The 26,502-nt window shown below is 36.1% G+C and overlaps 1 protein-coding gene and 1 long non-coding RNA gene across 4 annotated transcripts in view; one reads left to right on the forward strand and one right to left on the reverse strand.

The window, feature by feature from the left end:
- LOC144612779 (uncharacterized) overlaps nt 1-11,290 on the forward strand; it is a 29,220-nt gene extending 17,930 nt beyond the window's left edge. Inside the window, exons 2-3 of the long non-coding RNA XR_013549838.2 lie at nt 2,142-2,269; nt 10,782-11,290. This is a non-coding gene — a long non-coding RNA (uncharacterized LOC144612779). The remainder of the gene's footprint in view (nt 1-2,141; nt 2,270-10,781) is intronic.
- PLS1 (plastin 1) overlaps nt 1-26,502 on the reverse strand; it is a 104,412-nt gene that overhangs the window by 15,019 nt on the left and 62,891 nt on the right. For all 3 annotated transcript variants that reach the window (XM_060638858.3, XM_060638859.3, XM_060638857.3), the window contains 10 exons: nt 25,211-25,374; nt 23,004-23,133; nt 18,928-19,060; nt 16,809-16,890; nt 13,856-14,021; nt 13,632-13,774; nt 11,301-11,396; nt 8,781-8,976; nt 3,836-3,914; nt 1,144-1,258 (listed from right to left, as the gene is read on the reverse strand). In XM_060638858.3, the coding sequence (XP_060494841.1) occupies nt 1,144-1,258; nt 3,836-3,914; nt 8,781-8,976; nt 11,301-11,396; nt 13,632-13,774; nt 13,856-14,021; nt 16,809-16,890; nt 18,928-19,060; nt 23,004-23,133; nt 25,211-25,374 (1,304 nt within the window). The remainder of the gene's footprint in view (nt 1-1,143; nt 1,259-3,835; nt 3,915-8,780; nt 8,977-11,300; nt 11,397-13,631; nt 13,775-13,855; nt 14,022-16,808; nt 16,891-18,927; nt 19,061-23,003; nt 23,134-25,210; nt 25,375-26,502) is intronic.

Here is a 26,502-nt window from a genome sequence, read left to right on the forward strand (position 1 = left end):
GGATGCAGATCAGTTTCAAAATAGCCATACTGATAAATTATAGCAATGTGAGTTCATAATTTGTTTATGTATTCAAATTATTCATACTTTAAAAGATAAAGTTAAAATACAAAAATTTTAAAGTCCTACATAATTTTACTTTAGAAAGCAAATAATCCTGATACAGATGTTAAAAAGGAAAAGCAAAAACAAAACTAAAGTTGAATATTAAAGCAGCAATTCAAGAGGACAGACATGAACATGAAGGACACCACATATCCCCTATTTGAGGAAGAATACTGGAAGACAACCACTTCTCTTTATCATTCATCTGCCACTGATAGTCTCCCACCGACTGTAATCAAGTCACTGTCCTGCCCAAAAATGTTTAATCGCTTCCTATTGTTTCTAGTGTAAAGCACAAGCTCAAGGTTCTCAACATCTGGCTCCAATCAAAATTGTTAGTGTTCATACTTCTTACCTATCGGAATCCTCTGTTATAGCCAACCTATTCTCCCCAATTCCCAGAAACGCATTTTATATTTTCCCATCACTATTCCTTTTCCTCATCCTCAGCCCCTCTCCAGTTCCCTTCTCACAAAATTCTATCCATTTCTCAAACTCGTATCTCAGATTACACCTCCTGCATGAAGCTTCTCATAATAAGCGTGGCCTGTGGCCTTTTTAGAACTCATATTTACTTCTATGTATTCTGCACTATATTGTAGTTGTTTACACACATATCTAATTTTTTAGGCTTCTTGAGGACCATGCCTTGTATTATTTTGTACCCTACACTGCACTGTACAGGTAGTAGGTAATCAATAAATATCTGTTGAAAGATATTAACAAAATAACCAGTAAAGATTTAGCAAGTTCTGATGTTTATAAAACAGGAATGCACTTACGATGTACCTCAAAGAACATTACGTACTATAACCTGTTAAAGATAAAAACAGTAAAAGTGTCTGGCTGAGAGAATTGTCTTCATCTTTCCACACATTTATTAAAGCACACTTATAAAAGGCCTAGTAAGCTTAACACATTTTGGGTTGAATCAGAGTCATGGAGACAGACCACAAATTACCAAGCTTTATGAAACTCCAAATCCTCTGGTTTATATTAGAACAATAATAACACATATTTGGTGATTATCTCATTCACCTTCTTCATGTTCCCTCCAAGAGCAGGATAAGGAGGTTTGTTGACATGGCTCCAGTCGACTGGCACACGGATCATTTCATAGAGCTGAAAGATCACTAAAGCATCTGCAAGGTCACTAAAACAAGAGGAAAAGATGACGAAGGAGGAGGAATTTTATTAAGCACAATGGAGATAGGCTTAGGTCTTCAAAAATACAACAGGGCCATTTAATGCTTAAAAAAAATGACAGGATGTATCATATAACCCAGAACTTCTAATCTAGGAATCTGTCCAAAATTTTTTCTAAATGTTTACAAAGATACATGTACAAAGACATTCATTGCGACAGTATTCATACATTTGGAAGCAACTTAAATGCCTGGCAATAGCGGGCTGTTGAATAAACTATCCATACTATTGACTCCTGGACCACCATGAAAAATAAGGTATATCTCTATGTATGGACATGAAAAGTTTTACAAGACATATTATATTCAAAAAAGCAAGTGGCAGAACACTACATGCAGTTTACTATGTATAAAATTTATTTTCAAAATCGAGAGTATTTAAGTATCTATATGTGCTATGGACTGTTAATAGCAATTACCTCTGGGCAGGAAAAAAGGAATAGAGGAGATATAAAGAAAGTATCAGCATGTTTTATTTTATTCTACATACATACTTCCTGAAACTTGTACAGTGAGAATAAGTGCATGTATTACTTACATATGATTTTCAAAACTTTTTAAAAATTCAAAAAAATCACAATAGCTACAAAGTAGGCAGCTGTTCATGTTAAATAATGAAGGTTAAGAGGAAAGAATTTATGAGCAAGTAGGCGTTCTTAAAGTAAGAATAGTAGTATTTTGGATTCAGAAAAACACATTCTTCTGAAGTGCTCAAAGTATATCCGTTGAGTCTGTTTTCAATTCTGTATGCTAAGGATGTAAAGAAACAGCAATTGATTTTTTTAAATTGCTAGCTCTATGATGTATTGCATGGCTTTTCTCCCTCAACAGCTTGTTCGTGGAGTTGTTTTGCTAAGATTCATATGACAGTTTACTTTGCAACTCTGAGCACACACCTATGGCAATGAAGGGGACTGGGCTCTGTGCTGAATGATGGAAGAATAAAGTCTATTATGAAGGTAATTAAGAGCTGACTGGGATATTTATAAAAGCGCACGGAAAATTTTGTATTAAAAAAATTTCTAAAGGGGCACCTGGTTGGCTCAGCCAGTTAAGCACCAACTCTTGATTTTGGCTCAGGTCATGATCTCACAGTTCATGAGTTTGAGCCTCACATTGGTCTCTACACTGACAATGCACAGTCTGCTTGGGATTCTCTCTCTCCCTCTCTCTCTGCCCTTCCCCTGCTCACACTCTCTCTCAAAATAAACAAACATTTAAAAAAAAAAGCTTTTTAAAAATAAATAAATTACTAAAGTATTTGCATTGGTTTCTGGACTCTCCTCTATTTCATGAATTTTTCTTTTTTACTTTAAATGAATTCATATTTCTATTTAGTATGGTATCATTATTCATATTTTGCAAATAGGGAAACTGAAGCCCAGACAGTTTGAAATGATTTCCAGAGAATTCAAGATGCTTTCCTGAACCAACTTTTTAAAGTTTATTTATTTATTGAGAGAGAGAGAGAGAGAGAACAAGTAGGGGAGCAGCAGAGAGAATGGGAGAGAGAATCCCAAGCAGGTTCTGTGCTGTCAGCAGGGAGCCCAATGTGGGGCTCGATCCTACAAACTGTGAGATCACATGACCTGAACCAAAATCAAGAGTCAGATGCTCAACCAACTGAGCCACCCAGGCAACCCTCTTTTGCATTTTTAAAGGCAGGCTGGTAGATCCTCTAATAAAGAAGAAAGGTTTCCTCTTATCCAAACCTAGAAAGACACATTGTTAGCACTACCAGAGAGTGTGGGAAATGATTCAGTAAAATATTTTCTTAGTCCTACCAATGTTGATAATGTGTTGTCACTTTTGAAGAAGAAAAGACAAGATAAATTACAATTACTCATAAAAAGTTATTTCTATAAATTAAATAAAAATATACACAACAAATTACAGAATAATTGAGGTAGATTTTGGCAAAAATAGAAAGTGAATTATAGTTAAAAATACTGATATAATGATAAGAACAATTTGTAAAACATCACTATTCTGTTACAGTTGAAATAATTTATTATTTTTCTCCTTTTAAAGTTTATTTATTTATTTTGAGACAGAGAGAGTACAAGCCAAGAGAAGAGAGAGGGAGAGAGGGAATCCCAGACAGACCCCACACTGTCAGCATGGAGCCCGATATGGGGCTGGAACTCACAAACCGTGAGATCATGACCTGAGCTAAAATCAAGAGTGGGATGCTTAACCGACTGAGACACATGGGCATCCCTGAAACAATTTATTATTTTTCTCATCAATAATTATGAAAGAGTAAGATGGATTATCTTTACCAAAGGTAAAGTTGGTTGCTTATGTCATCAAAAATTATAACCAATATTGTCATATTCTGGTCTTTTTAAAATAATACTTTCTTCAAATATCCATCGTATTGCCAATCCCTAGCATTCTGAATTTCTAAATGTTGGTTAAAATTCTCGTGATCTTTAGAAAATGTTCTAATGTAAACATACCTGTGGTTTGAAACTAGAAAAGTTGGACTCTGGCCATTAAGCTAAACACAATAAAATATTTACCTGTACAAATGATTAATATATGGGTTGACCCCCAGGGAATTCATCCAGTTCCGAAACGTCCTCTCTTCCTTGCTCTCTCCTAGAGTAGACACAATTTCATACTGATGATTCAGGACAAAAGGCATCAAAGAATATGTTTTAAACCATCCCAGCAGGTTCAAACTAGCAATACATATTTTGCTGTGGTTTCTGTGATAGTACAATTTCTTGGGAGTTAGGGGAGGGGGAACCTCTTATTGCCAAAGTCCCTTTTTGCCCTCTGTCTAGAATTCCATTTGCTCTAAATTTCTCTATCTAGAGTCCTAACTTGATGTCTGTGAACTACTGAGTTATGGGTTTCTCTGTCCAGAAAGTAACAGAGAAACTTACATGGTCATATCTGTAGTTATTATATGCAAAAAGAATTGGCTAAAAATTAATGAAACAAAATCTTTTAGCAGTCAAGGCAACATAGCAGTCAAGGCAACAAAAGCTATGCCTTTCCCAATGCAGTGTTTCCAAATTTATATAGGTTTTGGTTTTACACAGAGAAGTTTCTGGACACACAAACCTACATTTTCATCACAACAAACAGCAATAAAGGGGAGAGGCAATTACAGATAATATAAAAATAAGCAGTGAAGTGGGATCCTGGGTGGCTCAGTCAGTTGAGCATCCAACACTTGATTTCGGCTCAGGTCATGGGATCACACCCTGTGCTGAGCGTGGAGCCTGCTTAGATTCTCTCTCTCTCTCTCTCTCTCTCTCTCTCTCTCTCTCTGCCCCTCTCCCCCACTGGCACATGCTCGCTCGCTCTCTCTCAAATAAAAAATTAAATTAAAAAAATAAGCAATGTAGGGATATAACTATTTTACAGGCTTACTGAGTTATTTTAGATTGTCACTACTGAAATTACATGAGGGGCACAGCCCCACACACAGGGTGCTAAGAGAAAGACATCATAGTTAAGTCCCTAGGTCTCAAAGATCACCTCAGTAAGAAACTCCAGCAGGCACTGTTATTTAACCTGTGATTACCTAACCTCCCTGATCATCCCCTTCATAGCAGTGCTCATACCATCTATAAGGAAAACATGAGCTATAGTGTACCACAAAGCGGGCAGACAGCAAGATGGACTCTCCCTGCCATGTCTACACGCTAGTCATCCCCTAGATTACAAACAGTCCTAAGTGACTGTCTGCAATATTATTTGTTTTCAGCGAAGGTAGGGGACAATGCAATGGTCTAACCTGCATCTCATCACTCCTGAAAAGCTAGAACATTTACACCTCTCATCACCTCTAAACCATAGGCAAGTTCAGGTCACTCTCCAGACTTTGACTCATGTGGGATTCCCAGGATGATTTGGCATTCTACATCTATAACTGTCTCAGCTTCAGGGCCCATTCCAGTAGAGCCATCCCTGCAGTCATCTTCAGACTAAGTGCCACAGACAGTATAAACCTGCATACCCAGAAGAGCAACCAAACCTTGTAAATTCTAAAAGATTCTGGGTTGTTTTGTTGTTGTTGTTGTTGTTGTTGTTGTTGTTTTGTGACAGCTGTTCAGGAAATAATCTGTCCACTGTATTTTTATTTGATTTTCTACGTTAATACCTAACAGCTTTCCCAGAATCTACTTTAATTCTTGCCCTCTTAAATGATATAGCCATATAATTTCTTAAATTTTGTTTTCTCTGGCCTGCATAAAAGGTAACTGGCCAGTCTGTTGTATCTGCCACTATCACTTTATGATAAATAACCTATGTGAAATTTTTTTTAAAAAGTTAACCAAGTTAAACTAAATATTCCCAGACACCATGCTTGCCTGCTTATAGGAGTTATTAAACAACTGCAAATTAAGTATCTGACTTTCCCTAAAGCGACATAAATATAAACATACCATCATCAACAGTTTGATACATGTGACTTGGATTTACCTTTTAGTTTACCTTTCTTTATTACAATCTATAATAGATTTCTTTCTAGTAATTAGAGGATTTTTGCATTATTTCCTTCTAGGAAAATCCAAGTTCTGTTTTAAAATTACAAACATTGATAGTGTAACAACAGTCTAATTTTCAATTGAAACAATATGCAAACTCTGCTGAACCTGATAATACAGCAAATAATATTAAAAAGACACTCATATTTTGACTGAGTTCTGAAACTGTTATAAGCTTCAGGGGTTTGTATTTCTTCCCACTGTTCTCTACTAATTATAGTTATTATTTTAATTTCTTATGCCTGGAAAGTAAAATAGATTATACATGTGAGCATTTATTTATCTAATACCATTTCCAGTTGTCTTGGTAAATAAATGCTCAAAGCCAGAAGCACTATGCATTTGTGCAAGAGCCATGGTAAAGCATTACAAAAACATATGTATTCCAGATTGTAAGGGTTGTCTGTATTGCAGACAACTAAAGCAATCTTAGAAGTAAAATCTTAATTGCTGATATAAAAGATAGAAAGAACTATAAGACATTTCATTTTCAGGGTCAAACTTATCTGCAATTGAAAAAGTTTCAGAAAAACATAATATATTACAAGCAGACTAAGAGGAAAGAAAAGGAACTAACATATATTTAACACTCACTAAATGTGCTGAGTGATATGTTAAGTGTTTTCCTCTTCCCAACCTGACTATTACTGAGCACATACTGTATGCTCAATCCTTTCATTCATGAAAGGTCATTTTAACCTGCTCTGTAATTCTTCAAAATTAGTATTATTAATCTGTTTTTACAGATGAAAAAACCAAGGCTGACAGAAGTCACTCGGATACTAAATGGTGGACCCATAGTTTGAACAAAGTGTAATTCAATGGCCTATATATTTTCTATCACCACCAATGGATTCTGAGATTCAGAATTTGGCTCAATTTAATGTGAAGTTTTTATATTTAGTTGGGCTTTTAATTTTCTCAATTCCATACAAAGTTCTTTGCCAATGAGGACATACTAATATATGAATATGGGATGTGATAAGGTCAAGCTTCAAATTTCATAAGGATCTATAAAAACAAATTTATAGAGGAAAAATTCCAATGACAGTCGAAGTCACATACATTTTTGGCAAATGTATCAGGATATACATATGTTATAAATAAAGATGATTGATAAATATTTCCCATAGTATCTTCTTATATAAATAGAGTAAATACTAATGGAAATATTTAGCAATCCTATTCACACTGAAAAATTCCAAAAGCATGCTGAACACTAGCAAAAGAATTCAAACATGACAAATAGGAGAGCGAGCAAGTTGGAAAAGATATCTAGCAAGAATTCAGTGACTATAAAAAGCAGATCATATTTAATATGCCACTCTAAACAATGCCTTCTATTGTAAGATACAGAGGGATTTTGAAATTTTCCAGACTTATAAAAACTTAGCAGTCTTCCTTTTTATTTAATTTTTTTAAAGTTCTAATCCCTCACCCTAAATGTCTCTGCTGAAAGATATACACTTTTATCTATGCTCCCTCTCAAGTACAAATCTATGTAAAGAATATAGTCTTTATTTTACGGACCTCAGGAAGAGTGAACTGAATTAATCATATTCCTCAAAGAATATATTTATTAAATCTGAAACTTTTTTCATTAATCAAAAACATGTAATTATAAAGCATCAAGGAAATTGGACCTCTGGTTGCAGCAGTCAGAGAAGAACATGAAACTGATTTCTCAGTCTATCTCCCCAGGGAGGGAAGGGAGTACGGTGGGCAACGTGAGAGAATGAGCACTGCAACATCGAATTCTCCCCACCAAGAATCCCTACTTGAAGACTGCCTTCTCCAAACCAGGGCAACTAGTGAGAATATTTTAGGATCAGTCCCTAGCTCTGAATGTTGCCATTGTTTTTACCTTTAGTTCTGATACTACTGTGGGTTTGGGTGTATCTGTGAGAGTGTGAGAATGAGAGAAGAAGAGAAGAGAGGCTAGGAAACAAAGATGGGGACAAAGAACTAGATGGTGAGAATGTTTTTGTTGTTATGATTCATATACTATAAGCTTCAATGACATTCAAGAAATGTACCATAGCTAAATAATACCAAAAAAAAAATGTTATAGAACCTAAATAGATCCTTTCAAAGATTACTTGTGTTGAAAGGTAAGTTTGTTTATTCACGGGAGAGGGATAAAGGCTTTACATCATGAAATCCAATTGTCAAAACTGATTTTAAATGTATTTACAACTATAATATCCCAGCATTATAGAAGGCAAATTCGGTGGAGAGTTTACATAATCAAACCTTGCTCTGATATTCTAAGTAAGTTTCATTTGTGTTTCTTCCTTGTCATCATTCTTTAGGCATATTAAGAGAGAAAAAACACAGCATGAACAATGCAAAAAACAAATATCAACTCAGATAGAAAGAATAAATAGTACTAATAAAAAGAATTTCAGAATGAATATATTTAGAGTATAGAAAAGTACTAAATACAGTACCTACATTAGGAGGGGTCAAATCTGCATTTCATGAAGCAAAATAGGAAAGTATTATAAATTATGAGACAGATAACAGTAGCCCACACATGACAAGTAATGAATATTTAAAATTTTTTCATGTACATTAAAAACATTAAAAAGAGAACAATACTGGAGTCAAACTGTAGCTTTCAAAGGAGAAAAAAAGCTACAAAATGATTATTTTTTCCAATAGATAATTCATTGTCCATATTGGTGGTGGAGTTATGTGGTCATTTAAGAGACTATTTTAAACGTATGATAGTTTTCACTAAACTCTTATGCAGAAATGACAGACAAGTAAGATTTACCCCAGCATTCTCTCTGAACCAAAACCAATAACCACTTTCCCTATTTGAACGTTTTAATGGATGCACATGCCTACACACAGTAAACTTCATCTCCCACCATCATTCCCTACCTCTGACACTGAAGCAGGTCAACACTACAAGAAGATACATACAGTGAAGCAATTTAAGGCAAAAAGAACATACCTTCCAATAAATTCATATCGATGTCATTATTATCAGGCTTATGGAGGCATGGGTATGTGTTAAACAGATTAGCTACAAAAGCTAAATTAAGTTTAGGATTGCCTGAAACCACATCTGCAGGAGTAACAAACTGTCTGCAGCCCAGTTTATCTGCTTCTTGAAGCATGAATCCAGCACGCTTCAGGTCATTTTTCTCCTAAATAACAAAATAAGACAAAAATGGTCAAACTTTTGATTGGCATAATTGTTTACTGATATACATATTTATAAGCAATCACGTTTCTGGAAATATATTAAATGATAGGTGAAAATAAGGTCAGAATGTGCAGAAATTCTAAATCAATTTCTCTTGAGTTTTCTTGCTGGGATCAGAGGAATACTTCTCCCTCATTGCTGCAATACTCAACAAAACTCTCAAATATCATATCAAACAGCTCCTACTGGTCAAATTATTGATAATTTGGTCAAGGCCATATACTGGAGTGCCTTTTGGCTAAGAGGCTTAGTTGTCTCACCCATTCTACCCTGAATAATATTTTCAATAAATTCTTTTCTCAATGAAAACCAAGCTGGGATACAAATAAAATCATATTAAAATCAGAAGGACAGCACTTTTCACAAGTGCAAAATCCTGGAAACAAACCAAATACTTGTCAACAGGAAAGCAGATGAATAAACTGTGTTATATGTACACAGTGATATACAACAATATGAGTGACTCTTAGCAATATAATATGTTCAAAATAAGTATTAGTAATTTAAATACAAGATAATAAATTTCATGTGAAGTTAAAAAGTAAAATGAAAAAGGTAATTTTTTAAGGAATATATTTGTTTGAAAGAAAACTATATAAAAAAAAGCAAAAGAACAATGAACATAAGATTCAAGGTGGTGATTATCATATTAAGGTGAGGCAGAAAGATGGAATAGGGAAGTATAGAGCTAAATGTAAGTTAATATCGAGGTCTTAGCTTTCTTGGATTGAGGGTTCATACGGACGGACTTGTTATAATTTTAAAACAAACAACTACAAATAAATAAAAAAAGGGACATGAATGGGTCCATGATGAGCGTATATTATGACCAAGAATTTTACCTCATTCTATGCATCAGTTACAAAAAAGTAAAAATGTAAACAAAATCAGAGAAAGTGATAGATTCAATGCTATTAAACAACAATAAAAAGTTCCTAATGTAGACATGAACAAATTATAATATGTGGATCTTATTTAGATCTTGATTCAAATAAACTATGAAAAGAAAATCTGACATTTATGAGGCAATTGGAAATGTCAGTGTTGACTAAATATTTTGATAATATTACAGATTATTGTTAATGTTTTAGGTATGATAAGGTATTATGGTTATATCTTTAAAGGTTTTTTTTTTATCTTTTAGAAATACATATTGAAATACTTATCAATGAAATGATATGATGTCCAGGATTTGATTCAAAAAAACATGGGAGAGGAAGGATAGGTGATAGACAAAAGAAGATTGACCATGAGTTGATACTTGTTGAACCTGGGGCATGAGCACATTATATTGGGTTTATTCATTTTTTATTATGTTTGTAATTTTCCATAGGTTTTTTAATTTCCTAATTTTTTACTCAAACTAATTTGTAAATTTTGCAGTTTTGCAATACTTTCTCAAATGTTTTATTTAATAATGTAAAGTATGATTAACTTGTAATGGCTCAATTTGCCTTTAAAATGATTATGGATGTTGCACTTAAAGTACTTAATAGATTATCATACAAACTATAGTCTTATCGATTTTATTATTTAGATAGAACCATCCCCAGTATTTACAACTTATGCTAAAAAATGGGATTCCTGGGAAATGTGTTAGATGAGTCAGGATCTGCATCAGGCCTCCCTACACTGTAAACACTAAGAACAGCCATCTTTTATTTTGTAGATTTCTGAACAGAAGTTGAAAGAACTGATAATCAGTTGCTTAGCAATCTAATAATGGCTTGTTGCTCCCTTTCCTAGGACACGGTGATAGCCACAAAAGCACCCTGGTGAGTTCCGGTTATGTTGCACCAGGAAAATGTGGATGTAGGGTTGATTCCACACATACTCAAGATTAGAATCCTGCAATTCTTTTTCTTCAGTTATGACCGCCAGATGGCTTAGCATGGAGATGTGAAGCCTAAGGCATGAAAAAACTTGAGAAGAGCAAAGGGCCAAGGTTTAATGAAGAGCTAAGGGCTCCACCAGGGAATGCTGCCTATAGAAAATTACACTCTAAATTTGACTGGACTCACTAGTCAAATTCATAGAGATAGAAAGTAGAACAGTGGTTACCAGGGACTTGGGGGAGAAGGGAATAGTTATTGTGTAATGCGTACAGATTTCACTATTGAATGATCAAAGTTTCAGAGATGGACAGTGGTGATGGCTGTACACAATGCAAATGTACTTAATGCCAATGAAATGTACACTTAAAATGGTAAATGTTGTTATGTATATTTTATCGAAATAAAAATTTTAATCAAAAACTGTACTTACATTAAATCCTGAAAGATCAATGGTAATGGCAGGTCCATCATCCCGGTCACCTTTAGGTGCAATCTGATTAAGCAGATGAAAATAGGCTCTTGAATCCTTCAAGGGAAGAAATGAAATAGAACTTTTAAAATGAATAAAAGCATCATTTGATTTAGGAAAACAGTACTCAAACTGAAGAAACTGTCTTCATCTTGAAGAATGGAATAACTTTGTAACTTTACTTATAAACTTATATAGGCTCCTGAATACACTATGCTGTTTTGCACCTCAAAGCTTCTAGCAACACTGTTCCCTATACTTGGAATATCCTTCCTCACTTTTTCATTTGTTTACACTCTGAAGCATCAGCATTGGTTAAGATTAGGGTCAAGCATTATCTTCTGGAACCCTCCAGCCATTAACCCTCCAAGCCATTAAACTCAGAACTGCCTTGTAACTTGTTCTGAACAACAGAATGCAGTGAAAGTGATATTCTGGGGTTTCCAAGCTCAAGCCTTAATAGCTTCTGCTTCCTCCCTCTTGAAGTTAGCCTCCATGTAGGAAGTCCCAACCATCTGAGACTATCAGACTGTGAGGAAGCCCGGTCTAGCCATGTGGAAAGGCCTCATGGAGACACAGTGAAGCACTACACATGTGAGTGGTGGTCTCATGCACCCTCCAGATCAGTCCAACTGACAGCTGAATGCCAATGAGTTAGTGATCCCAACCAAAACCATCTGAAGAAGAACCACTCAACCAAGCTGCATGAACCCGCAGAATCATGAGAAACAATATTATTTTAAGCTGTTAAGTTTTCTTTTTTAAGGGTAAAGTGAATTCATTTATTTCTGCAGTAGACCTTTGGGCTTCTGTATCATCCTAACCTTTTGAAAGGAAGATACACAGTACATAATATAATTTTATGAGCATCATATTAGACATCATTGGGGTTTATTTCTAGATTCCCTATTTCCAAATAATGCTTCTTAACAGTGTTGACATACTCATTTATTAATTAAGGCATTGAAGAGAAACAGGGGAAAAAACTCCCTATAGGTAAAAACAAAATCCCAAAATAAGTTTTCTGGGTATACCGATAAATATAAAAATTAAGCTATTACATTTTGAGTGGCTTATTATATAGCAATAGATAACTGAAACATCCATCTACTAGTGTGTACCTGCCTGTGTAACTGGTAAGCTTCTCAAGCATCCCCTGTGCCTGGCAGAATACCCCACGGGAGGGGTTTAATAAATATCTGATGAAATCAATTTTAAAATAAGAGAGCACCCCAAAATAAAATTTTATTTTATTTTTTTTTCACAGAATATCAGCTCTTTTATAATCATCAAGTGATTAAATTTTAAATAAGCATGTGATAGATGAAAGAGAAATATAATGTCATTTCAAAGAAAGAGACTGTCATCTAAGCCCATTATGACAAAAACATAATCTGATTGAAGGTGTTAATATATCTACAGAAAATACAAATAAATGCTAATGCTGATTAGTCTGGGGTTGGAGGGTGGGAAACATAGAGAAGAAGGAGTCACAGGGACCGAGTTTGGCAATGCATGCCAGGGAAGTGACCATGGGAGAGCTGTTAGGCATACTGAATGTTACAGTTTCCTCAACAAGCTCTCCCAGTAGGGAGGGAAGCATTGCAGGCTACTTTGGTTGAGAAACATACCTAAAGAATTCCTTTTGTCTACCGATTCCCTGTGCCCTCAGATATTTGGTCTTCTGTTAGCTGGTTATTGGCAAAGTGGGAGTAAGAGTGTTGGACTGGAGAGGTCCACGAGGGCCTCTTGTCCAGTGAACAGATGAATTTTTAGTTCAAATTAACAGACTGACATCTTCATTATAATTTAGTCTTTCTGTGGCATATGAAATGGGAAAGTACTTTATCTGCTAGCACAGTGCCTTCTCACAGCTAGTTGTATTTCTTCTTAAATATCAATAAACCAATTTTTTTTTATTGCAAAAAGAGTATTCTGTCCTTTTTATTTTTTAAGGCTTTACTGAAATTCTAGTTAGTTAACATACAGTTAATACTACTTTCAGGTATACAACAACACAACAACCCTAAACCTCCATACAACACCTGGTGCTCATCACCCATTCCCCCATCCTCTTTCTTTCTGGTAACCATCAGTTGAAACTCATTTTTTTTTAAAGAAAAGATTTTGCAATTATAATTGGGAGCTCCACTTCAGACAGAAAAACACAAAGTTTCATTTTCTACACTGTGTCGTTATGAATTACACCTCAAGTTTACGTCTGAACACCTTTTGCGTTTTTACATTCTATGTCCTTATTTATGTCACAACGTTGAGCATTAAAATATAAACCTTAATGTCGCTGCTGAAGTTGTTGATGGTACGCCATCCTGCATTGGTCAGATGGTAGTTCACCCATCGCAGCAATAATTCCTCTGGAGAAAGCTTCATCAGCTCCTCTAGATCCTCACCCTCATTTAGTAATGCAATTAGAGCTGAGAGGAAAACAATGAAATATAAATTCTTCCCATAGTAAGTAGATGTCAATGAAAAGTAAATATTTTTTATGGTTCTACCTTCATTCCTGGAAATCTCAATATCGGCAAAAAGACCAACTTTGATGATCTGCCAGAGAAGTCCCAAGACCAGGTGAGGTTTTCCTTCTTTGAGATCCTGTGCACCAATGTTGACCACTGTGCAACCAATGGCTGAGGCAGAATTCAAGGCCAGGTTTAAATTTTCCTAAATTGCCACAAGGAAAAATACATGTGAGAAAGTACTTTTCAAGTCTTATCAACTAGTTTTGAAAGTAAATTAGAAACAATAGATTGTGAAAATTCAGATTTTAAAATATACGTAGTATTTACAAAAGCAAAATACCCTAGTCAAGAAAAAAAAAAACCTATGGTTTTAACTGTCTCTTTACTACTCAATCTCTCTCCCTCGCACTCATAGATATTATATGTCAATTTCATCCTATCATATTTCTCTTCTTTCATACATCACGATACTACATAAACCCATCATCATGAGGTAAAAAACTAGATTATTCCAACTTTTCAGTCCTTTACAAATTGAATGAGGCTTCTTTGGGATAAAGTTTCATGGGAAACTGGTAGTATCCCAGCAGATCTATTCCCAGAGCTCTAAAATTACTGATTCAATATGACAGATTTAATATCCAAATTAACACTTTGCTCCTTTTCAGAGATCTGTCTTTTCCCATTCTATTTTGGAATACTCTTTCAAGCCTCCTAAAGATCTAGACTATTATCCCCTACTCATATTGGAAGAATGTTATCTCTAAAAATAAAACTGTAAAAGATTTAGGCCTCAGGCCCATCCTGTAGTTATTGCAAAATAGCTAGATAATATTTTTTATTTTCTTTAACACACAGCATACAAACGTTAAAAGTAAAACCAAACAATAAATTTATACAATAGTGAGAAACGCTGCATTTCAGGGTCAGTGCCATAAAAAATTATGTGACACATGTATTCTATGATATATATGAATATTTTCAGCAATCATTAGATACTAAACAAAGCATTCTGACACAAGATGTGAAAGAAAATAAACTTCTCGGAACTGTAATCGGAAATGGCTTCTTCAAGAATTCCTGCCAGGATTATGCAATATTATTGGCTTATTGGAAAGTGGGAGACAAGAAAGCCATGTTAGTCAACAGTCAATTCAATACTTCTCAAGGATAACAGGAAATGGGAGTACCCCTTAATAATCCAAGATAAACCATGTACCAACTGCCCCAAGGTTGTAGCTTCCTCATAAAAGAGACTAAACAACTTCAGCAGAATCAAGGATTGTATTTGCCAATAGAAATGAAGGATAGAGCTTAGCAGTAGCTCATTTTTAATAGCTGCAGCTGTGGCTAGTGTATTAACTAGTTGCTATTGCTACCATGATACAAGAGTGGCAGTATACCATAGTGATTATAAGGATGGGCTCTAGATCTAGACCACTGGGATCATATCCTGGGTAATTTCTCAGTACCTCAATTTTCTCATCCGTAAAAACGTAGGTATCTTATTTTAAGAGTGCTGGGAAGAGTCAAAGAGGTAATTCATCAGTTTGTTTAGAACAGTGACTGGTAAATAGTACTTAGTAAATACTAATATCTACCATTGCTCTAGAGATTTTGAGGGGAAAAGTGTGGTGACTATAAATTCCTGAGTTCAATAAGACTTGAATGGAGAAGCTGACTACAGAACAATATAGTAAAAAAGAATAACCCAAATTCTGTGAAATAGTAAAACAGGTGGTAAAACTATACAGTACTCTTATTTCAACCAAGAACAACAGTATCAAGCAAATATTTGTTAATAAAAGCAACTTGGGGGCACTTGGGTGGCTCAGTCGGTTAAGCGTCCAACTTTGGCGCAGGTCATGATCTCACAGGTCATGAATTCCAGCCCCATGTTAGGCTCTGCGCTGACAGCACGGAGGCTGCTTGGGTTTCTCTCTTTCCCTGTCTCTCTCTGCCCCTCCCCTGCTTGTGTGTGCTTTCTCTCTCTCAAAAATAAGTAAACAAACATTAAAAAGAAAAAAGAAAAAATTGTATTAGAAAAGCAACTCGGGGCATCTGGGTGGCTCAGGCAATTAAGTGTCAAACTCTTGATTTTGGATCCATGGGCTTGTGGGGTAGAGCCCATAGTGCAGACAGCACAGAGCCTGCTTGGGATTCTCTCTCTCCCTGTCTCTCTGCCCTTCCCCTGCTCACATGCATGTGCATGCACTCTCTCTTTCAAAAATAAACTTAAAAAAATAAAAATAAATAAAAACAACTGAATGATTACAATTATATAACTTGAATACTACTACCTTAAGTTCATTCAAAGCACTTTGAATCTTAATTTCATGCAGTACAAAATGCAGCTGAATTTTATTTAATAAAAACCTAGTTTTTATGGAAACTGAAATTACGTTAAATCAAACATTTTACATGAATGGACCTTGAACCCATTATGTTAGGTGAAATAAGTCAGAGAAAGACAAATACTATATGACCTCACTTATATGTGGAATTTAAAACAAAACAAAACAAAAAATACCAAATTCATAGAGAAAGAGATCAGACTTGCAGTTATCAGAGGCAAAGTGTGAGGGGAGGAAAAATTGGAGAAAGGTGGTCAAAAGGTACAAACTTCCAGTTATAAGATAATTAAGCACTAGGGATGTAATGTACAACATGATGACTATAGCTAACACTGCTGTATGATATCCAGGAAAGTTTTTAAGAGAGTAGATCCTCTGAGTTCTCATTGCAAGGAGAAAATTTTTGTCCTTGTTTCTTTTTATTGTATCTCTATGAAAAGATGGATATTAGCTGAACTTATTGTGGTAATCGTTTCACAATATATGTAAGTCAAGCCATCGCAGTAATGTATGTCAATTATTTCTCAATAAAACTGGAGTAAAAAAAGGTTTCACCTGGGCCTAACCACCCATTAATAAAGGCCTTACATTTTACAGCACAGTAACATGATTACTAGCAAAGGACAAATACTTACAGAAATAGTGAAATGGGTGAGTTTTTTCTTATTAATGGCTCTTTCATCAATTGTATCTGGTTCAGACAAGTTGATCATCTTGCTAAAGAGAAAATGACAATAATTTAGTTTAAGACTCCCAGTTTATTTAAGATAAATAACTTAAGTTAAATAATTTAAGACTTTTTAGTTTGTTTTTGCAAGTAGACAAAACAGTTAAATTTTGAAAAGTAATAACAATCCATTTCTTTAAATATTATACTGTGATTCACATCAGGGACTTACTTTTTTTTTTTTTTTTTTTTTTTAATTTTTTTTTCAACGTTTTTTATTTATTTTTGGGACAGAGAGAGACAGAGCATGAACGGGGGAGGGGCAGAGAGAGAGGGAGACACAGAATCGGAAACAGGCTCCAGGCTCCGAGCCATCAGCCCAGAGCCCGACGCGGGGCTCGAACTCACGGACCGCGAGATCGTGACCTGGCTGAAGTCGGACGCTTAACCGACTGCGCCACCCAGGCGCCCCAGGGACTTACTTTTTAAAACTTAAGAAATATTCCCTAACCTAAAAAAAATCCATCACCCACTACAATAGTAATCTTAGCATTTCCTCCTAAGTTTTTAAAACTTGCATTTTCTTTATGTGAGTCCTGTCTTTATGTCATTTAATGACCATCAACATTCAGCAATCTGAAATGTAAAACAAAGAAATCCTCAAAAAGCCAAGTGTCATAAAGTGGTATCAACAGTGTCAAAATTACTGTTGCAGAAAGAGCCAGAGACAGGGTTTTTCTAAAACTTCAATAATTCAAACATTTAAAAGAAATGAATATAAAATTTATCTCTAGATTTTAGAATCTATTTTACATTTTAAAATAAAGATAGGATGGGGCGCTGGGGTGGCTCAGTTGGTTAAGCATCCAACTTCAGCTCAGGTCATGATCTCACAGTTCATGATTTCGAGCCCTGCATCGGGTGGGCTCGAGCCCCGCTTTGGGTGAGCCCCACTTCCCTCTCTCTCTCTCTGCCCTTCGGGATTCTGTCTCTCTCTCTGCCCCTTGCTCACTTGTGCCCTCTTTTTCTCTTAAAAATAAAAAATAAAAATAAACAAAAAATAAAGACAGGAAAATATCCATTCAGCTCATAATAGGAATCTCCTCTGAAGGTCAGAGGAAGATATCAGCATTACAGGTGGAGGTCAAGGTCTATTTTACATATTATATTCTAAAAACTAGTACCTTGTACTTGAGGGTAGGTTGGGTTTTTTTTTCTTTTTAAGTAAAAACACAGAAAAAAGACTGAAAGAAATATGCCAGAATATTAATGATAGATAATTATGGGTAATAAGAATATCTGTGATACTTATTCTCTTCTTTGTAAGTTTTCTCTATTTTTATAAACTTAAAAAAAAAAAGACACCTGCTTTGTACAAAGAAGTATGCTGGAACTATAGTTACAGTACACACAACAGAGACAAAGAAATGCTCTGAGAGAGTTTACAGCCTAGTGAGCAGAAACATACTGCAAGGAGCCAAGGATATGACAAGATTGATTTAAAACATTAATTTCATTTAAGCACAAATGAGATCTTTCTTTGACATGTCCTCATGTCCCTGTCCCAGTCAATACTCCCTTATTGAAAGTGAAAAAAAAAACCCTTTGAACGTTTTTATTTATTTATTTTTTTAATGTTTAGTTTTGAGAGAGAAAGAGACAGAGTATGAATGGGGGAGGGGCAGAGAGAGAGGGAGACAGAGAATCCAAAGCAGGCTCCGGGCTCTGAGCTGTCAGCACGGAGCCCCATATGGGGCAGAACCCATGAACCACAAGATCATGACCTGAGCCAAGGCTGGATGCTTAACCAACTGAGCCACCCAGGTGCCCCCTGTGAATGTTTTTAAATACATCGGAGGAATAACTCAAAGTTTTCCTGGGATCATTAAGGAAATAGATGGAAAAGTCACCAGAAAAAGAAGACATTGCTTTTGAAGAAAAATGTGGGGACACTTTGGTACTTAATTTTCTATGTAATATGAATTCTTTAATACCTACACACTTGTTCGCAGAACTGTAGTTTTCATGGAATGCTCATCAATGGAGACAGAAAGAACATATCTCCCTGAACCTAAAGTTTGACTCACCAAAGAAGGATGCCATCCGCAAGTGATTTGAAAAGACTGCCATCATGAGGATTCATGGGTAGGAGATGTTTACAGTCAGGGTCATCCTCCAGAGCTTTGTTTATCCAGTTAACAAAAGCCACTTTTTCTTCCTCTGGAAACAGAAAATCTTAGTTATCAAACCTCATTGCACAAAATTAACCATACTACAAAAACACACTTTTTAACTTATGTTCAGAGATAATAAATGCTTATTATTAAAACTCTACTAAAATACTAAAGGGTTTAAGAGGGCATAAGGGCTTAAAGAGAAAGGGGAATTCATTCCACTTTTTCATCTGATATATTAGGGGACAGGAAGATGTATAGCTTAAATGAGCACAATAAATATTCTATTTGATTCTAAAATCTTTACTAATACATATTGTTCCTGAAAGCTAATGAATCAGAAGCTGACTCTCAGAGTTCAGATTACACACACACACACACACACACACACACACACACCCCAGGGTTAAAAATACAAGAAACAAATTTCCACAACAATAAACTCCACAACCCCCACCAAAATTTACAGAGTTGTGATCTGGGGCTTATGACATAAATATTAATTTCAATCAAGAGTTATTTGAATGAATAAAACAGCTCCATTTCTGTGGAATTCCTACTATAAGAAAGCTGATGCAAGTCTAGATATGAGGATTCTCAGTCATCTGCATCCTCAACTTCTCAACATATCATTTCTTCTGTGGGTACACTGATCTTTAGACAGAAAATATCGTTGAGCTAAGCAGTGGGAAGAATAGGAAGAAAACTTAAAAGAAAAATGTTCTACTGCTTTATTATTACTCTGTAAATATAAAAATCATTTAACAACATAAATCTTCAAAGAAAATAGTTCCCTTTTTTTAAGGTTTGTTTATTTTGAGACAGAGAACAAGAGTAGAGAGGGAGAGAGAGAGGGAGAGAGAGAATCCCAAGCAGGCTCCGTGCTGTCAGTGCAGAGCCCAAGGTGGGACTCAATCCCACAAACCATGATCATGACCCAAGCTGAAATCAAGAGTCAGCTGCTTAACCGACTGAGCCACCCAGGTGCCCCATAATTCCCATTTCTATCACAGAGTAGCATATGGTGACTTGACCTTCCCCAATTCCTAGAATTAGGTAATTTTCCTAAGGGCATATTTGGCAGGCACTCCCAAAATGTTATCTATCACTCACACACACACACACACACACACACACACACAGACGCAGTTACTAATATTTCTCTTTTGTACATATCATAATCTGCCTTTGAAGATTATCTTCTTGCTTCACCATACATACCTCCTCAGAGACTTAGAATATAGGGATTTTTTTTAATTTTTTTTTTTTTAACGTTTATTTTTGAGACAGAGAGAGACAGAGCATGAACGGGGGAGGGGCAGAGAGAGAGGGAGACACAGAATCGGAAGCAGGCTCCAGGCTCTGAGCCATCAGTCCAGAGCCCAACGCAGGGCTCGAACCCACAGACCGTGAGATCGTGACCTGAGCTGAAGTTGGACGCTTAACCGACTGAGCCACCCAGGCGCCCGAGAATATAGGGATTTAAACATCAATGGGATATGGTACCTTCCATTTTAGTTCCAGTTGTGGTAACTTTGTATCTTTATGATAAAGATATACAAAGAAATACAACATAAGGGATATAAATACACCACAAGAGAGATATAAGCAATGTTTTAGAGAATTTAAAGAAAGAAAGAATCACTTCCAGTTGGGGTGGTCAAGAAAAGGCTTTATGGAGAAGGTACGATTTGAAAGATGGATTTTAAAGATGGATTTTTAAGATGGACAGGGAAAGGAAAGATGTTCCAGGTATAGGAACTGGGATTGAGAAACTGTTTCACAACTACTAGGATGGCTATAATAAGCAAAATGGACGATCACAAGTGTTGGTGAGAATGTGAAGAATTGGAACTTTTCATACATTGCTAGTGGGAATGCAAAATGATGCGGCACTTTGTAAAACAGTTTGGTAGCTTTTAAAAATGTTAAACACAGAGTTACCAAAAGACCTAGCAATTCCACTCCTAGGTATTAAGATAAGTTAAAGCATATGTCCACACAAAAATGTGTATACAAATGTTCATACAGCATTATTCATAATAGCCGAGACAACCTGAACGTCTATCAATAGACAAAAGAACAAACTGTGATATCATCCAAAAAACAAAATATTGTACAGCAATAAAAAAATGCCATATAATATATGTCACAACATGGGTGATCCTTGAAAATATTATGCCAGTGAAGGAGCCTGTCAACTCTCAAGTGAAAGGCCACTGCTGTATGATTTCATTTACATGAAATTTCCACAATAGGCAAATCTACAGAAATAGAAACTAGAGTAATGGCTGCCAGAGGCTAGGGGAAGGAGGAATTGGGAGGGACTGCTAATGAGCATAGGGTTTCTCCTTGGGGTAATGAAAGTGTTCTCAAATTAGACAGTGGTGATGACTGTACAACTCTGTGAGTGTGCTAAGAACTAATGAACTGTACACTTTCTTTTTTAAATGTCTATTTATTTATTTTGAGAGAGGGAGAGAGAGAGTGGGTGGGGGAGGGGCAGGGAGCGAGGAGAATCCCACGCAGGCTCTGCACTGCCTGCACAGACATTCAATCGACTGAGCCACCCAGGCGCCCCTGAACTATACACTTTTAAAGGGTGAATTTCATAGCATCTCAATTATATCTCAATAAAGCTGCTCTTTTTTAAAAGCTACTAAATACTCCACACCTAGTTCTAGGTAATATTTACATGGGTAATCGTTTACACATGTACATATTCCTATGTAAAAAAAAAAAAAATCATCAACCATCAAGCCATATACTTAAAAATAGTACACTGTATGCTCTTACTATGTGCCTCTTATACCACAATAAATGAGAAAAAAATATATATGGTGACAGACATCAGAAAGGTGGTTTCCTCTGGGGAGAAACAGTTCCTGTTCGAGGCATGAAGGAACCAGTGAAAGTGATGAAATGTGTTCTCTTGATCTGGTGGCAGTTACATGGATGTTTACACATGCAAATATTCACTGAGCTGTACCGGTAAGATTATAGCACTTTGCTACATGCATATTATATCTCAATAAAAAGATCTTTTAAAATCTTTTAAAATTTGACAACATTTTCATTAGAATGCATAGGTAGAAATGGAATTAAGGACTGAATCCCTATCAAAAAATAGACGTAGCATTTACAGGCCACTGACTTTAACCACACTTCTCTAGTGGGAAAAGGATAGAAAAAAATTACAATGCGTGGGAAAAGTGTGAGTATATTGCTATAGAAAAATCCAGTTAGAAAGGAAACCAATCAAGAGGACAATTAACAGATTCAGATCTCAAAGGAAAAGAGGGAAAAGTTACAATGAGTTTTTGTTAATAATTTAAAAAGCACAGTTCGAATTATACTCCTATGGACAAAAGGAACTGGGCCAAAGGTTCTCAGACATCTCGCCCACGAGAAGTAAGCTTAACATGGGGTAAGACATATCATCTTAAGAGTTAATGTGACTCTGGATTTCCCACCGGGCAACAATCCAGTGATTCTATCAGATTCAGCAAATCAGGTACTGTGCTCTCTAGTCACCCAGTTGCTTGATAATCAGGAATCTCAGGTCCTGGAAAATGGAAGGAAAACGTCCTTGCAATAAACCTCTCCATAAATTCTCAGATCAGGCCTAAAAGCAAACTCAGTTCACCAGTCAAGATGAAAAATCCATTCAGAGGTCATGACTGAACACAGTCAATGCCGAAATGTAAACAATTTTTATTTTGTTCTTTCTAATCTCTTTGCTGTGTGCTGTGTGCTGTGCCTGACACAGTAGGGACCCACTGGTTTCAGTGATTCTACAATTTTTCATCCTGACAGCTCTGAAACTGAGAGGCATGTCAAATTTGATGGCACATTATAGTCTGATTTTCTTTCAATGGTACATAAAACAATGGTGTGAATTACAATGAATGGCATCTTAGATTTGATGAAACACGAGACTCAGTGAATGAGTCAATGAATGAAAGATCAAACTTAGAGCTGGAAGTTACCTGAATAAGAATGCTGTGTGCCCTCACTGGAAATGGATGATGTTCCTCCAATAGCAGTAATCCCTTCCCTCTTGTTAATTATTTTGCGGAACGTCTTACTGATGTCTTTGCTTTTTAACTCTTGCATCAGCTGGAATGGAATATAAGTAAAATTGAGCCTTGGTCAAATCATCATAAAAAACCTTTCAACATGAAGAATTACAAGTTATTTAGACTTCTTTATTTATTTGGAATGACATCAAAATAAATCCTCATCTGGGATTCTCACCCTTATTGCTTGTGTGCATAGACAGCACTCATGTCATTTTACCCATAACACAAAATGTACAAACGTTTGCACTGCAAGGACTAAAAGAAAGTTTGTTATTATTAAGCTTAAATTGAATGCATTGAAATTATTCTCCTACACTTGCCATGATCTTTTGTATTGAAAACTAAAGAATAACTAACTACATGATGAAGATTTTTAAATGCTTTAGTGAAGATATTTGCTTGTCTGAACATTGCAAATGCATACATGTTAAAATAAATAAGTCAGATGTCATAGGAAATAACGTAGCTTGGACAAACACCCTCTCCCAATCACTCTTGTGACTGGCCAGACTGAATTTAATCAGTACTCTAAGCAGCAGCCGGAGTGAAGTATTTTTGGGTTTTTTGTTTTTTAATTTTAAAAATTTTTTTAAAGTTTATTCATTTGGGGTGGGGGAGGGCATGCGTGGGGGGAAGGGTGGAGAGAAGGAGAGAGAGAGAATCCCAAGCAGGCTCTGTGCCAACAGTGTGGAGCCCGACGCAGGGCTCCATCTCATGAACTGTGAAATTATGACCTGAGCAGAGATCAAGAGTCGGGTGCTTAACTAACTGGGCCATGCAGGTGACTCCAGAGTGAGTTTTTAAAATTTCGCATCTGATCATGTCACCTCACACTCTCTTCCTCCTACATCACTGGCTTCCTATTGTACTTACGATAAAAATGAAAATCCTACAAGATCCTGCATGACCTGACCCCAACTTATTTCTCTAGCTGCATTCCTTACCTTCACCATCTCCCCCCATCCACGCTCAACTTGTTTCCAAGTGCTTGAGAGTATCCACCAACCCTGAAGCCAGCCTGTCTCGCACATCATTCATTTCTCCCACTCAACCCCTTTTACCTGTTTAACATCTTACTTCAGATCTCAGCTCGGTCTTCATAGTTTCCGACACGTTCTCTGCATCCCTGGGATCTCTAGCCTCACCAGCAAGTTCAGCTCCTTCTACTGTGAACTCTCAAGGGACCCATACTGCTCTACCATAGCAATTATCATAGATCTCTTTTAGCCATTTGTGTGACCCTGCTTCCCCACATGTAAAGCCCCTGAAGGCAGGGATCATCTCTCTTTTTGTTCATTGCATTATTCACACACAGTGCCTAGCAGAACCTAGCAAGAAAGGAGCTCAAATCTTTGCTTAGTGAACAAAGGATGCAAAACCAGACAGTTCACATTTCACAAATATTTAATCAATTACATTAATGGTTATATTTTCATATGAAAAATACAGTCATGGCGGTGGTGGTGGTGGAAGGGTGTGGCAGCTCACTCAACTGCTGGCTGGCAATGGCAGTGTGGCCATCTCTCTTGGCCTGAACTTTTGAAACACAACATATTCTATATTCAGTGCTACAATCTACTTTTCTTTTGTCAGTTGAGTCATGTATTATTTTTCATCTTGTTCGGTTCCCTGAGCCTTGAGGTACTTTTTAATAATGACACCATGTTATCATAGCCAGCATTGGGATTTACCTGGCGGTATTTGCTGAAACTAAAGATATCACTTAGCATGAGGAAATAACCAGTTTCCAGGAGGTATAGCTTCCATACCTTAGCTATTTCAGTCACACATAAAAATATTCCATTTCTCAAGACCAAGTACTGAGACATTAAAACATTGCATACACACAGATAGTCAATAAGCACTGAACTCAACTGTAGTCTTACTAGCACATGAGCTCTTACTATTTAAATCTGACTTCCAACAACTTGAGAATTTTTTTTCCCTCTGTTTTATGAATTATTTGTGGACACTATTGTTGTTGTCATCCTACTCGTCATTTTAAAGCAGTGTTTTTTTCTGGTCTCGAAGCCAGATTTGACCAGAGAGCAATGACATTACTAAAACTCTTCTCAAAGCAAAAAGATCAGTAACCAGAAAACTGAATTACTTACTGACACAAACTCTTCAAAACTGATTTTGCCATCTTTGTTGTTGTCAGCCACTGATAGAATTTTCTCCACAATCTCGCGCACCTTGTAGCCAGGCAGAGGAAGGCTTGCTTCCTTAAACAGGTCCTGTAGTTCATAGTCACTAACATACCCACTGTTGTCAATATCTGTAAAGACAAATTACGAATTGTCAAATCTCATTTGCACTCTTTATTCAAGGTGTGCACCCTGAAGGCCTCATGGGAGATTCACAGGCAGGTAGAACCTTTCAGGTTTGTCTCACAAGTGGCAGTAACCTTTTCTCCTGCACCTGAACTGTACAAGGGAGTCTATACACTTTATCAAAATATTCGTAGTAAATGGACTTTATCCCCATAGGTTTAGGACTACCATGTGTATTTTAAGTGCACAGTTTGAACAATGCTCTGACAGATGAAAAACTCAGGTTTAGCAGAACACCCATCCAGACTTTAACCTCACAGAATTTACAAAATGGATCTGCAGGCCCCACATTCTCTATAAAATATGTGCATCATATTAAATACACATAAGGTATCTCTGTTCTACATTTCACTTGGTGGCACTTCTGTTTCATCTGTTAATAATTCATTGCTTCTTCATTATGTATTTATGATACCATTATGTAGGCCGAATCATGTTTGATGGCGTTTTTCCATCAAGTGTTCAAGAAATAATTTCACACCTATATTTGGACTCTTGGAAGGGTTTCCAGGTGTTTTCACGTTATCGCTGAGATTCCCTTCCCTGGGTTTTCCCTAGAGACTAGATAACACTTCTTGACACAGAACAAAGGCAACACAAAACACTTCTGCCCAGAGTTGGCAACATGGCTTTGGACTGTCTGATTAGTTGCCTGGATCCACCTTGTTATATAGGCTTTATTTGTTCATCTGGTAACAGTTGCTATGTTTCCTGTATTTTACTTTTTCCTTTCAGTAAAAGAGCTGTCCTCACTATACTCAATTAATTATAAAGACAAAAACTTTTAGACTTAATAGTGTGCAGAACAAGTGGAAAGTTTCTAAAATAGAATCTACCAATAACCAAAATACTGCTATAATCTCAAAAGTCAGCTAATAAGCTAAACTACTGGACATTGCAATAAAAATATCACTTTCTTCGAACTTAGAGCAAAATATCATTATTTAGTACAAGTTCAGAATTGTTTCCTATATTTTGAGATAGACAAATGTTGTTCATAGCAACGTTATTTACAGTAGCAAAAAAGTAGAAACAACTCAAGATGTCCTTCAACAGATGAATGGATAAACAAA

The sequence above is a fragment of the Panthera onca genome, chromosome C2 (genome assembly GCF_046562875.1).
Source record: "Panthera onca isolate mPanOnc1 chromosome C2, mPanOnc1 haplotype 2, whole genome shotgun sequence".
In the NCBI taxonomy this organism is placed as follows: domain Eukaryota; kingdom Metazoa; phylum Chordata; class Mammalia; order Carnivora; family Felidae; genus Panthera; species Panthera onca.